Source organism: Diadema setosum, chromosome 4, assembly GCF_964275005.1.
Source record: "Diadema setosum chromosome 4, eeDiaSeto1, whole genome shotgun sequence".
NCBI classification, from domain to species: domain Eukaryota; kingdom Metazoa; phylum Echinodermata; class Echinoidea; order Diadematoida; family Diadematidae; genus Diadema; species Diadema setosum.
Window position 1 is genome coordinate 824,634 of NC_092688.1, and position 17,224 is coordinate 841,857.

Sequence of the window (17,224 nt, forward strand, 5' to 3'; positions counted from 1 at the left end):
ATACAACGATTTTATGTTAGTGCAGTAATATACATAAATACATTGAAAGTTATAGAAGGGACCTGTCGGGCTTAACAAAACTTTTTATCTGAGCTTGTTCAAAACAAAATATAAGCTATGCATCATCATGGTTTTCATGAAGAGAAAACCAAGGATATAGATAATGACATTTGTCGAATTTCTCAAGCATATGAATTCCGTGTGCGACTTTTTTCTCTTTGCCCACTGAAATGATACGAACCTGTATAAACGATCAGTGTAAACTGGTTCCAAATCATCGGGTCTACGTACTGTATTGAAAGTAGTACACCGTTGGATTTACGCACACACCGAGTATGTACCGAGTGTTCCCCCAAAACTACAACGGGACCCTCTGCAATGATAACTTGAAAAATAAGGAATCGTCCCAAATGAAATTTCAGGGTACGAAACCATAACTCATTACCCACATCTTACAGAAAACCCCATTCGATTTGCTTCAGTGGTCAAAGAGAAATGAGGAATTTTGTAGAGCATGTCAGGAATCTCTTCTCTCTAAGTTCTGTCTATTGTGTTCACACACAAGAGCATCCAAGTGGTAAACTTTAAAGAAAATCAGACTCATGACATGCTTTACAACAATCTACATTCTCTGTGACCGCTTAAACCAATTGAATGGGGTTTTCTGCAAAATAGAGCTAAGATGTTATATTTTAAGACCCTGGAGTAGCACTTAGACAGTTAAATCATATTAGGTGTATCAATGCAAAAATCTGATTGTATTATTATTATTTTTTTTTGGGGGGGGGCATAGTGTAGAGCATGTACAGACTAGCTATAAGATTACTCATGCATCCACAATAGTTGCGACTTGATACATGCATTGCAAGGCTCGATGTTACATTGATTTTAATACACGAGTGATGTATTTTTACAGAGCCTCGACGTGGCAAACCAGCTGCTTTCCTCTGTGGAGTCACTCAGTATCATTTTTCGAAGACCAAAATAGTATCGAAATAAATGTTAATGAGTGACGTGTGTGTCATATAGCAACAACAAAGTACTTCGTTAGTGCCCTTTTAGGTAATCACGGTGCACTGCACTACTACACGCCATTTGCTTCGTCGTTACCAGAAAAAGGGTATCTCTGAAGATAAATACAGAAGACATGGAATTCTTTTGAGAACATTAAATGTTAAGTTGCTGCCTTTTTGTATTTGCTTCATGTTTTGTAAAGCCACGTGCAATGCTTACAAATATACTGCCTCCGAAGTTGTGAATTCTTACAACTGAATGTTTGCAATGGAAATAAATTTTGAAGAAACAGGACAGAATGTAGGTCATGTGAGTTGGTTCCACTTCAGTACATTTTATATTTCACCCTCTTTTAAGGAAAACTACGTGTTAATATAATTAATGTACAGTTCCTCATGCAACGTGCCTGTTGTGTCAGGAATGCATGATTTAGGTCTTTTGTCCACCGTTGCATACAGTTCCTCGAACATGACTGCCTTTTCTGGTGAGGGTCCCGACACTTTGTTCACCTTTGCGTACAGTTCCTCGCAATTTTCGGGCTTTGAGGCGGAACATGTTTGGTCCATCGTGTGATGGTGTCCTTTGAATCTGTCCATTTCAGGGGAAATATTACTGGAATTTTCTTCAGGATTCAGAAGAGTGTAGTCTGTGGAGTCGAAAGCGTCAGAATATTGTGGCTTTTTGCTGGTATCAGTCTCATTGCCGGCCGCTGGATGTAATTGAAAGTAGAAGACCTCGTCAGAGGGTACAGCTGATAGGGAACCCAGATTGGAATATGGAGTGTCATCTGTTTGGTGAGAGCAATCCTTGTGATTCACAACCGGACCAGTCGATGTGAAAGCTGGGTTGAGACTTCGTGCCCTGTTGTCGTTGGAGGTTGGATTGATTTGATCGTATTCGTTGTCTCCACAGATAAGCTTACCTACCGACTTGGTAAGTTCGCCAGATTTACACAAGTCTGAATATTCACTGCTCTGTTCTCTGTTTCCATCAGACTCATTGACATTTCTCTCTTGAGTGGGGTGCATTTTGCTGCTGCTTGGATCCTGTCTTCCGGTGCAAATATCGTCAAATCTTGTCAGTGAATTGTAACATGTATCATCAAACAAGAACGCCTCATCGTGAGGCCTGAAGGCACTTTTCTTCATCATGTGGCTTCTATGAAAATCTTCACAGTCCTCGTAGCTACTCTCTGTTTGATCGAATGATGTCTGTGGGTTAACGCTTTCTACACCACGTAGAATAGTCGGAGCGCTGACTGTTGCTTTGCCGTTGCTCTTTCCAGGAACAGTACAAGAGGAAGTTTGTTCTATGCCCGACGGTTGGCAATATCCCTGGTTTACCTCCGCAGCGTCTTGGTAGATATGATCTGGGTCCTGTTGCTGAGCTATGGTGGTCTCGAGTAGAGCGACAGGATGGTTTGGAAGATGGTGACCATGTGCTCCAATGTCAGTCCTTGCAGACTCTAACAGAACATGTTCCGTTGTTCTCGGATTTTCGGTTGAAGTATCTACAGGATACATCTGGACTTGCCTGTCATTTGGGTTCTCATTTGACGGATTGGAAGCTTCAGTAGGCCGACCTCTGTTACAGCATGAATGACGAAAGAAAAATATCTAAATCAATGTATATTTTCACTATTTAAAAACTACACATTATTTCCGATCAACACAGCCATAAAAATATAATATTAGAGAGTACGGCCTACATAATATTAACACACATGATTTCAATATTTTGAAGAACATTTATTATCATTATCGACATTCTTAGGACAATGGTCATATCCAAATATCATTTTGAATAGTGTGACTGCATGGTTTGGATCCGCCTACTGCGTAGTCTTGTAGCTGATACTATGAAATTTACGAGGAACAAACAGCTTAAAACAATTTGTATCTCTAAAACTTACCGCTCTTTCGCTATTTCCCCTCCCCACACACTAGTCTTGACGAAACAAACACTATACCTTTTCTTGTGTTGTTTGCACCACGCCATGGACAGAATGGAAAGCAGAATGAGAACAACACACAGAAGGGTTGCCATTGTGTATGTTGTCACGTCTGTCTCAAGACCTGAAACTGAAGTACAACTTGTTATTTCCTCTTTTCGTTAAAAGAATCACAAAACAGAAAACTTTGTGGAAATGAATTATTCTTGCGGGTATATGTAGTTGCGTTAAATCACAACCGATAGATAAATTGCCCTTCATCGACGTATTGAAAGAAACACCAACAATTCATTGTTTTCAGTAGTAGACATGACACAAATCATAGGCATGTACATTATATACTCAGGTAGGATTCGAAGCCAAGACCGCCTAATTTCTAAACAGGCATCATATCCACCAGACTACCAACCTTTCGCCTGACAGCAAATTATGATTCTACTCCCCTATGGATGCAGGTCCTCAGTATGTTTCCTTTTCCATCTAATAATTGAAAAATTGCCCTTCTTTTACCTAAATAAACACCAAATATTCAGGGCATTAAAGCGTAGCCATGATCAAATCATAGGCCATGATATGTACTTAAGTAGGATTCGAACCCAATACCTCCTGACAGGCGTCAAACCCATCAGACTATACCAAGCTACCGACAATATTTAACGCAAGAATCATTAATTCTTATAGTTATGCAGTATACGTACACCAAACACGTCTACTGCCATAAGGGATCAGAACCACATCACTGGATATCGGGCGAAAGCTCAATGGTCTGGTGGATATAACGTCTGTCTTGCAATCAGAATGACTTGCGTTAGAATTCGTTTTGAGTACATGTAGTCAATAATTTTTTATCATCCCTCCTGATAAATACACTGAATAATCGGTGTTAATTTATGTCGATAAAAGGCAAATCGTCAATCAGTTGCAAAAAAGTACGATGTAAAAAAACTATATATAGGTTTTCCCGGTCAATTTCATACTTTTGTCATTCAAGTTCCTGTTCCGAGCATTCGATTTCACGCATTCCGCGCTTGCAGCACTGAATCAGCAATCAAATTCAAAATCCGGTCATTCGAATTCACTATCCGAGCATTCAAATTCACCGTCGGAGCATTCAAATTCACTATCGGAACATTCAAATTCACTATCGGAACATTCAAATTCACTATCGGAGCATTCAAATTCACTATCAGAGCATTCAAATTTAAGAGAGGAGCATGCATTTCATCAATGAGCATTCAAATTCATGTCAACCTGGGACGGAATCTCGTCGGTCATTCAAATTCGTGAATAGGCAACCATGTTCCAAATAACTGCATTAAATTTAAAAAAATTCCTGAATTTAGTTAGTTTGGGACGCCTACAGTAGGGCATGTGTTTTTCATTTGGCTTTGAATATATTGGGATTTATGATGATTATTTCTTTTGCAGTAGAGATCCACCTGTTCATTGAAAGTTTTGAACTTGCGCTTAGCTGAAAAGAATAACTATATAGGCACATGTCCCTCGGAGTGGACATAAAATGGAGGTCCCATGTGTGAGAGAGTCACAACTCATGCACGTAAAAGATCCCACTTCATTTATTCATCGCAAAGAGCAGGGTGTTTAAGGCTTACATCCAACTGGACCCCATATGGAAGACCAGCTATTGCAGCTGAATATGGGTTATCCAGCCATCTTCTTTGATGGAAAATGAAACAAACAAACAAACAAACAAACAAACAAACAAACATTAGGCATTGTATAGGCCTACAGACGAGCATAATACGGAGGGTTGGTTGACACCTTAGAGGGAAAGAAGAACAATTTTGACTATATTGAAACTGATACATGAACATTTTTTGTTCGTTGTGTATTGCGGTCTAATTGGTTTACTTTTGCGAGACTATGTGAGATCATTATGTGTCAGTTTATCTTTAAATTGATGAATTGTCATTATGTGGTTGATGTTGGGGTGTTGTCAGCATTCAGTATCATCAAGAAATATGATTAAATTGTCGTTGTGTTGTTTGGATGCACTGCTGATTGGACATTACAATTTGAAATTTATTGAGATTAAAAACAAAGAATACATGAACAGAGAGCAATGTAAAACCTGTAAACAATCATAATTACACTATACGCAAGCCTTCATTGCTTGTGTTGGCCCTTTTTCCTTTCTTATTTCGTCGTTAAATTGATTGCACGAAGTAGAAATTGAACGCTCCAAACAAGCTCATTGGGACTATCACGTGACTATCACATGAATTTGAATGCACGAGTAGGAAAGTCGGTGCTCGCATTTTGAAATTGAATGCCCAGTCGTGAATTTGATTTCACGAAAACGAAATAGAACGCCCATAAATGAAATTGATCGCTCGGATTCTGAATTTGAATACCCGAATATTTTTGCGTGCGTGTGCTGTGTGAATTTGAATGCACATTAATGATTTTGAATGACAAAAGTATGAAATTGACCGGGAAAACCTATATATATATATATATATATATATATATATATATACTTTCAGTGCTTTCTATGTAACCACTGCCGGTACAAAGAAAATTGAAAAGTAAACAATTAGTATGACAATAAGTAATAGTGTTGTGTTGTGTTCATCAGCTCACCTGAAGTTGATGTGGCAATAATCCCTTTCGATGAAAATTCTTGGGTGAGTTGAATTTCACCTATTGACAATAACAACAAAAGACAGCAGCGGCATGGGTAGAACGCATAGCTTGAAATATTTCTTTTCCGTTTTCCATTACTAGTATTTGGCGTCCATTGGAATTCTTCATGTTTGCATACAACAAAGGGTTTCAGACTGATAACGGCAGCAAACACCTTGTCTGATTCACCTTTTCTCTTCTTAAAAAAACACACACACATGCGTCGATACTTAATTTGAATGTTTCGACACTTACTTGTATCATTGTTTGTATTTGGAGTAGTCGTTGTGTGGTTTTCAACATCTTGGAAATCCTTATCTGAAATCAAACAAACGCGTTAAGAATGGAACTAGTGCAAATGTTCTAGCTATGTACAAAAAATGAAAACATGATGTCTTTATCAGTTTTGACATCTTTTTGAAGCAAAGAGGGTGTCTGTCAAGGATCCTGAAAATTTCTAAAGCAATTGCACATCGTGCAGTCATTCCAGCTTACATATTTTCCTGATTTAGGAAAGGGAATACTGTGAGTACACATCATAATACTATGGAAACATCATTCCAATCGTAAATTGCGAATTAGGAGATTTGAAAAAAAGGGGGATGATACCAGTCCATTTCGAACATGTCAGTTACTGAGTGTCAAATGTCTCTTTTTTGTTTAGCCCAGAATCTAACTGAAACAATTGATTCCCAACATTGTCATATATTAACACATACAATATTATAAACAATTAGTTCACTTGAAGCATAATAAAGTTCACCGGTGAATACATTTTACTGAATTTGTCGTCATATATAAAGTTACCTATTTCTCGATACAAAGCAATCAATTAACACGATGATTAGTGTCAGAGAAAAAAAAAAGAACAGTTTTTTTTTTTAGCTACAGAAAAAAAGACAGATGATGGTTAATTTTTCATGCTCTATTCGAAAAGCAATAAATGCTTCATATTTTGTCCCTATTTAGTCTAACGACATCGATTTAGATGAACTTGCTCCAAACGCAGTTACAGCATACTTTCTGCGCCAATGAGTTGAATGTGCACAACTCTTTGTAATACACAAAAACCTATAAGCAAATAATGTGGCACGCAAGGGTTAAAAGGGATTTATGACCTTACGGCACTTAACTTTAAGTTAGTCGCAAACTAGATTCTTGAAAAATGCCCTTTTTCGAAAGGAGCGATGCATACCTTTATGATAATGATAACTCTTAGAACTGGATATTACTCTCCCACTAAACAATTTGTAGCTATATAACATTCCGAAAAGGAGGATTGAAATCTAACGAACACAAACGGTCCTTTAATATTTTTTATTCATTAATTCTGAAGTAGCATATCAAGTGCTGCTTATTCTGTTTCTAAGCTTTTGATTCATCTTCGCACATTTATTTCTAAGTTAAGAAAAGGCGTTCTTTGGTTTATTGATAGTGTCCTGTTTCCAAGCTTGACATCAAGATTAGTTTTTTTTTTGTTTTTTTTTTAAAGGTCTGTCAGGGGAAAAAAAAAACGATCTCTGTACTCTTTGACGATTTTTGAATTGCATCACAATGTCTGGAAAGGAAACTTACCGCTTGTTTTATTTTTGACTGCCCGGCAAGATGGGACTGACGCGTTCCAAACCGGGAAGTAAGTCGACCATCCAGATCGTCCACACTGTAGTGTCGGGTTGCCGGTAAGGATGAAACCCTGACCACAGGTGAGAGTCATCTCAGACCCAAAGCTCGTTATATTGGAATCCCAATAACCGTTAGACACGTCCCCAGGATAGTCACAAAACCCGTGGGAATCTATATGAATGGCAGGGAAAAATTAAGGCAATTTAAGGAAAGAACTGATTATAACATAAAAAGGATATACAATTATGTCCTTACTCGGCTGCTACTCCTGCCGCGTTGTTTGTGAAGCTGAAGTGATGTGTTTAAACACGCATATTATGCAATTCAATCTATGTTCTTACATTTTGTTTATAGTAGAGTATAATTTTGTCTTGGCGCAAGATATTACAAACTTAATGACAGCGGCGTAGTAGGGAAATCGGGTCTGTATAGCTAACTAAATTTACATATTGAGGTCTAAAGCAAAAAAGCTGAAAATTTTACTTGATTTCTCTTTTAGGATAGATTATATGCCCTTTGTTAGTTGGAAAGAGTAAACAATGTTGTCAGTCAAGTAAATATTACTAACATTTTACGGAAGTGATAAACCTAGGATTTTGTAACAACTTCCATCGCTGTAGAAGTAAGTTGTGACAGCATGTATGGTGTAGACAATGTTGTTCCAATCTAGAAAATATGCATAAATCGGGCAAAAGTAGACTTGTTAATAGATAATTTATATAGATTGTTTACCTAGTTGGGTGTGCATGTTCGTGAATATGTAAAGGGATACGTGTATGTGTATAATGTGTGTTTTTCTGTCTGTGCGTGTGCATGCACGATTGAACATTTTTACATTAACTCGTACTCTCATGGGATACTTCATATTAAAACATCAATGGATAAGACGTACAATCACATCACGAATAAATGGAACGATTTAAGTTAATTTTCACCATTTTGCAGTGATACTTCGTTCGCATCGAAGTAGGATCTACATGATATGAAGTGACAAACATTGATACATGCTACACAACACAACATGTGTTCAAGAAATTAAATGCTCAAAATAAGTGTAAATCACTGATTTAACTGATTGCAGACTGCATCTTTTTACATCATAAATATGCTTGACCGATTAATGCTTCTGTGCAATACTGGTTGAGGTGAGGATTCAGGTTTACAGCATATAAAATGAGATAATGAGAAACCTCTTATGAAATATGAGAGAGCATGTAATTTTAAGAAGGATTCAACGTTTATTTGATGATTGGTTTTCAAATGGTTGAGATATCCAAACAAAAGTGATAATAATAAAAGGCGACAGGCCGCGCCTTTTATCAGGATCTCTTTGTTTCACCTTGTTTTTGAATATCTCAGCCATTCCAAAACTGATTTTCATCAAATCAACTTTTGATACCCCTTAGAATTCTATGCTCTTTGACATCTCAGAGTGGTTTCTGAATATCTCGCAAAACCTAAATCCTCACCTCAACGAGAACTGTGCACCCCCTTTACTGTCCATAAGCTTAAGGTATTGAAGGATAACACCATGGCATTATAAATCAGACCTTCTGTCATAAAAAAATACATCTATCCTGATAATTCATTAGGGTAAGTCCTTATATACCTCTTTAAGTTTCATCTGATGGGGCAAGTTGTTACCAGGTTACAGTGAAACATGAAACAACTTGACCCTGTGCGTGTTTCAATAACTTAAACAAGCGTGGTCAACAACCTCTTGAAAATAAGACGTTGCTATACTCCAACCCACAGATGCCCAGGACACACTTCCTCCACCAATACTTCAATCCTTTACTCGAAATGAATGGTTTTGATGAATAAAAGAATATCGAAATCTTTTCCTTTTTACATTTTACTCAAAGAAATGAAAACCTAATGTTCACCACATTTCTGCATGGGATTTTCAGGCATGATCAAATTTCACACGCAGATATCTTCCATGTGTCTTTTGGTATTAGGTCTTAATGTGAAATGTAATACTAAGTATCTTACACATATAACAACTACACTCGGTCTCCTCTACCATCATACTCAAATAAAACCACTATTTATGTTGATTATGCTGCTACGAAGGTAAATGTTCATAAAAAGTAAAAATGGCCACAGTCATGAAAGGAATAGTCAAAATTAATTTCAGTTCAATGCTGCTAGGGCAGATTCGGGAAAATGTTATGGGACCAGGAATGAGACAATCAGGATTAGAATGGTTGTTGATGATGCAGACTTTATCATTATTTTTTTTTATAATATCTCTCTTTTTTTTTTTTGCTTTGTCTTTTCGCTAACTCACTTCTACAAAATCTTTTCTTTTGATACTCCTGGTTAAACAGATTATACACGAGCCGGCCAGACTGAAGTTGTGACTCCTTTTGACATGTCCATTCGTGACATTTTCTGTCGAGATATAACAAATTAATTGGCATATGTTCCTGATGTAAGTCACATGCTTTCTCCAAAACGTTCAACAGCATTGCCATGTTTGCTTTCGGGGCTTATTTCTACCGGTAGACTTACACTTTTCGTCAAAATGAACGTTGGATTCATTATTGTGAAGAGAAGTCTGAGCATTCAATTTCGCACATGCAGCAGTGAATCAGCAATCAAGTTCAAAATCCTGTCATTCGAATGCACAATCGAATCATTCAAATTCACCATCAGAGCAATTTAACAACAAGCAAGACGTATGCAATGTTCATGTTATCAGTTTCAATTTGTCAAAATCATTGTGCTTTTTCCGAAGGTGTCAAATGCAACCTTCCCTATTATGCTTGTCTGTGGGACTATACAGTGCGTAATATTCCTGTATATATTCCTTTTCGTAAAGCCCGAGTTCAAATTTTAGAACGAACAGATGGACCTAATCTGCAAAATAGACAATCTTCATTCAGTGCTGCGAGCATAAAATGCACGATACTGATTGCTCGGAATAGGAATTTGAATGCAAAAAGTGTGAAACTGACGGTGAAAACCTATAGTAAAATACGTATAACCATACACTTATGGCACGATAGTCAAGTTTTCGGCTATTACGATTATATGAACTCTCCTCCCCACCTCCACCCCCGAATCAAGTGGGCCTACCATTACTTTCATCTAATCTGGGCTAAAAAAAAAGTGTATCTGACTGGTCTTCATCCTCGAAAATATATGTCAGTAAATGAGTATATATTTACTCAAGCACATAGACACTTTTCAGAGAGAAAAATAAAACAACAACAACAAAGCAAACAAAGAGTAACCAATATGCAAGCAGTCAGGTGTCCGCTCGGAACTAATGCGATTCATCAGAACTGATATTTTTAGAATTTGCAAGATACTTTACACTTTTATTCGCGGATGAAATAAAGTGAACGTATCAATTAACTTTCTATCGTGTAAGAATGCTACTTTCTTATTTTTTTTTCATTTTATGCCTTCGATAGGTTATCAAGGTCTTGTCGTCATGTAATCTCAAATGACGAATAAAGTATTTATTGCGTGTGTATATCTATAATGCACACATAATCATAAAGGCACTTCATGAAAAAGATATGAACATATGCACATCTAAACTTACCTCGACACTTGAGTCTGACAGTCAAGATCCTGGGACAGTCGTTTCTATGTGATAGACACTCCTCTAGACGTATATAACCTGGGTATTGACACCATTGATATTGAAGATTGCAATTAGAAGCTGTGGGGGTTGATCACTTAATTATAGAAAGGAGTTGTTTTGAAGGTCATGTTAATGCAAAGGGGAAACGGCGAATATGCTCTTCACTTTTATTTTATCATAGAAGAAGGAGGTTGTGAAGAAAACAAATCATAAGGAACGCAATCATAATTGCATACTTGCAAACCTTGACTCACCACTATTCAACATTGCAGGAAAATCAAGGTTTTTCTGTTTCTACATTGTTGCTTCATTGAGTTTTAAATTTACTACTGTCTTCTTGTTGGTATTGTGGTTTTGTGAATAAAAATCACAACTCTTCAGTCACCGTCAAGACATGATGTCCGTTGACGTCTATTCCATGTTGTAATACTGGGAGGAATCTGAGGCGAGTACTCCTCTGCCGCTGGGAAGCCGAGCTCTCCACAGATTAATTCAGCAGCTTCGTTGTTAAATCCATCATAGCAGACATATCTGTCTGGACTGAGGACCACTATGCCTTCCAGGGGAGAGGGTCCGTCAATCAGCTTTACCGATGGTATCCCTTAAAAATCAACAAACGAAGTCCCTGAAATCTTTAAATATCTTTTAAATGTTTATGCAATAGAGTTCTACGTATTTCTGATATGAACAAAACAGTAGTTTTAACGTGATAAATCGTATTTTAACCAAGTAAAATTCGAAGAGGTACTCTTCCCACATACAAGCAGCATATTCCCATTCTTCATGTCACAATTACTTGTGTCCAGTGGGTACAAGGAACAGAAGATTAGTAGCTAATGGCGTGAAGTAAAGATTTCTTTGGTCTATTTGATATCATCTTGAATACATATTGGAACTGTCGCAGTGGTCAATGTCTTAGCTCTGCTCAGAATCATTATATAATCGGTCGATATTTCCGTCGATCGGCAATATGTAAAACACTTGTATTGTTCTTAAGCTCAATATTAAATGAAATTATGTTGTACAAAGAATTGTGGCATCACTACTTTATTCATTTGAGTATTTGAGTCATTTTTCTATCGGCCAATATGGGAATACATAAACAAATTTAAATGTCACGCCACGAAACTGTATTCAAGCCATTCCTGTTTTTTTTTTGTTGATTATTTGTTCTTTTGTTTTCAACACTATTCTATTTAAGTCAATGTTCTTCGAAATTTCGGAATATCGACACAAAGAAATCACCATATTATGTAACATATAGAAATGTTTAAATGCTATCATCATGCCGGGAGAGAATGAAGTAACAATTCCTGATTACATGTCACTCTCCTAGTAAAGGACAAACAAACAAACAGAAAAGAAATAGAAAAGCATAAAAACATTATAACAATATAACATGTCAACTTCATTCATATGGTACATTTATTATTGCATCAGTGCCTTTGATACCTACCTTCGAAACATGCTACGCACATCTTCAACTTCATCGGCAAGGTATATATGCTGCCATATCCAAAGCTTCGTCTGATGAGTCAGTGATAAATGAGGGAAAGACTGATTGTGATCCTTAATCAAAATCAGGGATGATTTGTTGGATATTTCATCGCGTATATTGAACGTCATTACATTGTTGTTGATAGATTCAATGTCCGAGAGAATTCGACGTCCAGAAGGCGCCTGTACAATCCAACTTTTACCATTGGCGACGCATCTTTCGTCACACCATATCTCTTGTACCAGTGGTCTTGCCGAACAGTTCAGAGTTAAATCTGCTGGACGAAAAACGCGGGGTGGGGTATATTGCGATTAAGTGGTTCCTTTTTTTCGATATTGCATGTAGACTAAGTGCAATTAAGAGTGACCCTGGATCTCAAAACCCATATTGTAACAGTTGCAATGCCTGTACAACTGATTCAATCTCATAGTCTTTGGAACAAATCAGACTCCATTGCAACCACTATGAAAACCATTATTACCATATAATATTGAATTAATTAATACCAAAAAACTGTCCATCTATCCCTGATATTGTCACAAGTAACTCTTCCAAATAACTGATGTATTTTTTGACAGTAAGTTGGCATGTACATCCACACGCACCCGATACGTTCAAAACGGAGAAAAAAGCAACAATGTAAATATTGATGTAAAAACAGCCAATAATCAATATCATGTCTTAAAAGTTCAGATGCACATTAAAGTGGTCACTGTGACAGCTGACATTGATAGCGCACACGCATGACCCAAGTCAGTGGAGTTTCCTATCAAACAAGATTAAAAAAAGCTTTATTTCTTATGCCCAGTTGAAAACTAGCAAGTATTACAGTGCTATTAGATTAACCGTGACTATTACCGCCAGTATGTAAATCATGTATATTATGACCGTTTGTCTTCTTTTACCCAAACACCTCCCTGGTAATATATCAATGAGTTAATAAAGTTAATGCATATGGCAGATACTCACACGTTGTGTTACTCCCCATGGTTGATGAAAAGAGGAGTAAATGAGGAAAGATGAGAACACCAAATGACCATTCCAAGTATGCCATTTTCAATGATTTGTAAAACCAATATAAACAGATCCAATAGTGGTCATAGGCCATGTATACTGTTGAAAAATTCTGATAGAATGCAAAACAATCTGCAAAGGCCGGACAATAACGTTTGAAGTTAAAATCTGCGATATTGTATTACAGACCTTAACGGGAACATGTCACGCGCTGTATACACAAAAGTAATTGTCACTGTTGAAAAATTGAGATTCCAGCTCCTGAGGATGTCGTGAGAGAAAGTGCGCATAACGAGACTGCGCAACAGCTGACCACTCCCTGAGTGTGCTTACGTGATCAAGCTGACAGTTTTATAAGACATGTGAGATACTCATTTATTTTGAATAACGATGTCTCACCAGACTTCCCAGGCTTTCAAGGAAGCGAAACAACGAGATATTAAACGGAAACAGAATGTGGTGAGTATACGCCGTCAATCATAGCTTCGATTACATACCAACTTACCTGCTTACTTTTGAGTCTGAGCCCATCATCTGCATGATCGTTCGTGAAGAATGAATATTGATGTATGTTTTCCCGCAGTATGCATGAATTTTTAATGGTGCTAGATTCTTGTTTTGAAAGTACATTAAAGACTCGACCTTTTAGCTTTATCGCTATGATAAATGCACATCGAGCATATAACAGGCAAATAATTTCTAGCAGGAACTAGCAATTACAATATGTGTTTGCTACCGTTTGTAATCTTTGTAATTCGGGAAATCATAATTATACATTCTGATTAAAAAAAAAAGACAGATGGGAAGCTATGATGCTTTGTCTGGTTTTGTCTGTAGTCCCTTTTACAAAATGCGCCCTCCTGGTGGCCGCCAGAGTCGAGGTCGCTGTTGTTGTTGTTTCCTTATTATAGGTCTGATTATCTTAATACATATATATATATATATATATATATATATATATATATATATATATATATACAATCAATGCAATCAGTATATAATCAAACCTATATAGATGTGGCCGAGCGGTTAAGGCGTTGACGGTCCATGCCAAAGACCCGGGTTCGATTCCCGGCGGAGACCAATTTTTCAACTCTTGCGCTTTTCCGAAAAGGATAAACAGTAAGAGGAATAATGGTGTCAAAGCTACGCACCGATTTCTTCTTCCTTTCTCACATGTATAAACATACATACTATGTGTATTATATATATATATATATATATATATATATATATATATATATATATATATATATAAATATACATATATACATATTTGTGCGTGTGTGTGTGTGTGTGTGTATGTGTGGAAGGGGTGTATCAGTGCGCTTGTTTGTTCTTATATTGGTTTTCGTAACCGGAAAATAACGTAACCTGGTTAAAAAAAAATCCTGAGATTCGATAATGTCGAACATAATTTCTGTTGTTGTTTTAGCTACTCTTTGCATTAGTTGCTGGAATGAGCTACTTGCAGATTCGAATGTATTTCAACTGAGATACCATGCTACAATGTGCTTTATCTTTATGATTATAGATTCAGTAACCTGCGCTAAGTATACAATACTGCTTTGCTACTACATCGTAGTCGTTACTTAATATACTTAATATTTGGATCGATTCATGTATAGTAAATCATTTACGTTCCACTTTATAACTGGTTCTTGTTGTTCATTCTTGATGCCTTCAGTTATTTCCGTTCTCTTCAGGATTTCCGGGAAACACTGACATCCGAAGCACACAGTTTACTTTGCGTGTCATACTGGCTTACCATGTGCTTTCCCAATGACACAACTGTATATTTTTGATGTACCACTGAGAGGGTGGACAAGTGGAAATATAATCATGATTCTTTGTTCATGCGATGCCCAATTCAATTTACACAGAATTATGTAGGATATCAAAGGTCTTGTGTTTTTGAATTTTTAAGGATATTTTAAAGAAAAAAATACCAGTATCTAATTCAAGACAACCTTTAACTAGGAAGGGGAGCGTGAATATACTATATAGAAAATGTTTAATCTGTTTTACACAAACATGAACACGAACACACACACACACACACACAGACACACACACACAATCACACAAACATCTTGAAAATTCACGTATTGGCTCCAGGGAGAAATGACTCCTTAAGAAGGCGGAGGTCGCTGAAAACTTTGAAAAAAATTGAGTCGAAAAAACTCATTCTTTATTGGCAAAAAAAAAAAAACGTTACCAGTCTATTTGTTGATTTATATATATATATATGTATATATATATATATATATATATATATATATATATAACCTCAAAGTTCTTCATTCTCTCCCCTCACCTACTTAAAATTATCATTCAGCGCCGCCTGTACAGTTGTGTTTCTTGCTTTTGTTTAGCCCTAACGCTAAAGCCTAACAGTCATCCAACTTATAATTGAACTGAATATTACGCACATGTGATAAAGAGATGAATTGCTTTACTCCAAATTTATTTTTCCTTTTATTTCACATCGATATTCATCTGAATGGATATGAGATATATTTTATATCATTAAAATCTTGGATAAATAACATTACAAGCTCTGGATTCAAAATCAAGACCTCGGTGTACGGCGACTGTACTCTGGACATGCGGGGTGAAGGATTACATATCACATCAATCCAATTCAGGGGAACTTAACCCCCCTTTTCCCTTGACCTTTCATATTGAATTTAAAACATTCCAGTACAAACAGTTGCAATGCATTGCTCTCACATATATTACATTATCATGTGGGGTTATTTAACCATTTGTCACACAATATAGGTCTAGAATCATTCCACCGTGTCTAAGGGGATGATATTGATACGCTCCGAAGCAAATTACCACACTTATCATACATATTAACAATGCTTTTCATTCTTCCTGATGGCGAGAATCTTCACAAGTACGAAACCAGATAATTGTTGGTATATACAATGTATTCATGTTTATTTTCTCATTATCAATTTGGAAAATGGTTCATGAACAATACTGAGACGTTTTGTATTTCAGTGGCTATAGTGGAGAACAAAGTGCATTGACTGCGGAGTAAAGAGATGGACGATCAGGGGGCTTTTCATGAAGCGTTTTGTCAGATATTTCTTCTGACAAACTGTTAAAAGCTACTGAATTCCTTGCATCTGATTGGCTGAAAGTAAATTTGTCCGACAAGTTGTCAGACAAAATGCTTCATGAAATGCCCCCAGGTGACAGTTTTAGCTGATGACATTTTTTACTGCACCGTTTTGAAGGAGTTAGACATCTTTACAAAATATTCAAAAATCATTATGCTGAACACAACTTGAATCCGTGTAATTGTGGAATTTCTGCTACTTCTAATAAATCAATTCTTGCTCGGTCCGGCTCTATTATATAATTCTGCATATTTAGAGAAAATGTTAACATACAATTTACAGAATATGTCAATGCTAATTGGTCTTTGTGAAAGTTTTTTTTTTTTAAATAAAGTGCATGTAATTATGGAGAATATCTCACATGGATACTTTGTTTAACAAGCAAACAAATTCTTAACACTATACGGTGCAAGGAAACAAATTGCATAGCAGAAGCAGTGTAGTCGGGGTCATCCCAATAGACTGACACAATTAGTCATCAACCTACGAAATCGACATTGAAAGCAAGTCCATGAGTCATACAGCTCACGAGTCATACAGCCCATGAGTTCGACACAAGCCTATGAGTTCGACACGAGGTAAAAACAGCCCACGAGTTCGACAGATACAACGCGGGGCTTGTGTCGGTCTCGTGGGCCTTGTTAGCGCTTAGTGTCGAACTAATGGGATGTATGACTCTTGATCTGTATAACTCATGGGCTGTATGACTTGCGAGTTGTACGACTCGTGGGCGTCGGTCTTGT

The 17,224-nt window shown here is 36.8% G+C and overlaps 1 protein-coding gene across 1 annotated transcript; it reads right to left on the minus strand.

The window, feature by feature from the left end:
• Window positions 1–1,376: 1,376 nt before the first annotated feature.
• Window positions 1,377–13,887, minus strand: LOC140227123 (uncharacterized). The gene is made up of 9 exons (XM_072307555.1): window positions 13,853–13,887; window positions 12,292–12,362; window positions 11,221–11,436; window positions 10,794–10,871; window positions 7,187–7,405; window positions 5,867–5,929; window positions 5,570–5,629; window positions 2,984–3,089; window positions 1,377–2,598 (listed from the first exon to the last, which is right to left on the minus strand). Exons 1-9 carry the CDS (start codon window positions 13,885–13,887, stop codon window positions 1,377–1,379), a joined length of 2,070 nt encoding a protein of 689 aa, XP_072163656.1.
• Window positions 13,888–17,224: the final 3,337 nt, after the last annotated feature.

What these genes read in the sequence shown, in the direction of transcription:
- LOC140227123 (XM_072307555.1), bottom strand. Translation starts at nt 13,887, where the DNA reads ATGCAGATGATGGGCTCAGACTCAAAAGTAAGCAG. An exon ending in GTGCGTAGCATGTTTCGAAG is followed by an intron (nt 11,437 to 12,291) that starts GTAGGTATCAAA and finishes TTGATTTTTAAG; the next exon opens with GGATACCATCGGTAAAGCTG. An exon ending in TGTCAGACTCAAGTGTCGAG is followed by an intron (nt 7,406 to 10,793) that starts GTAAGTTTAGAT and finishes CCATTCATATAG; the next exon opens with ATTCCCACGGGTTTTGTGAC.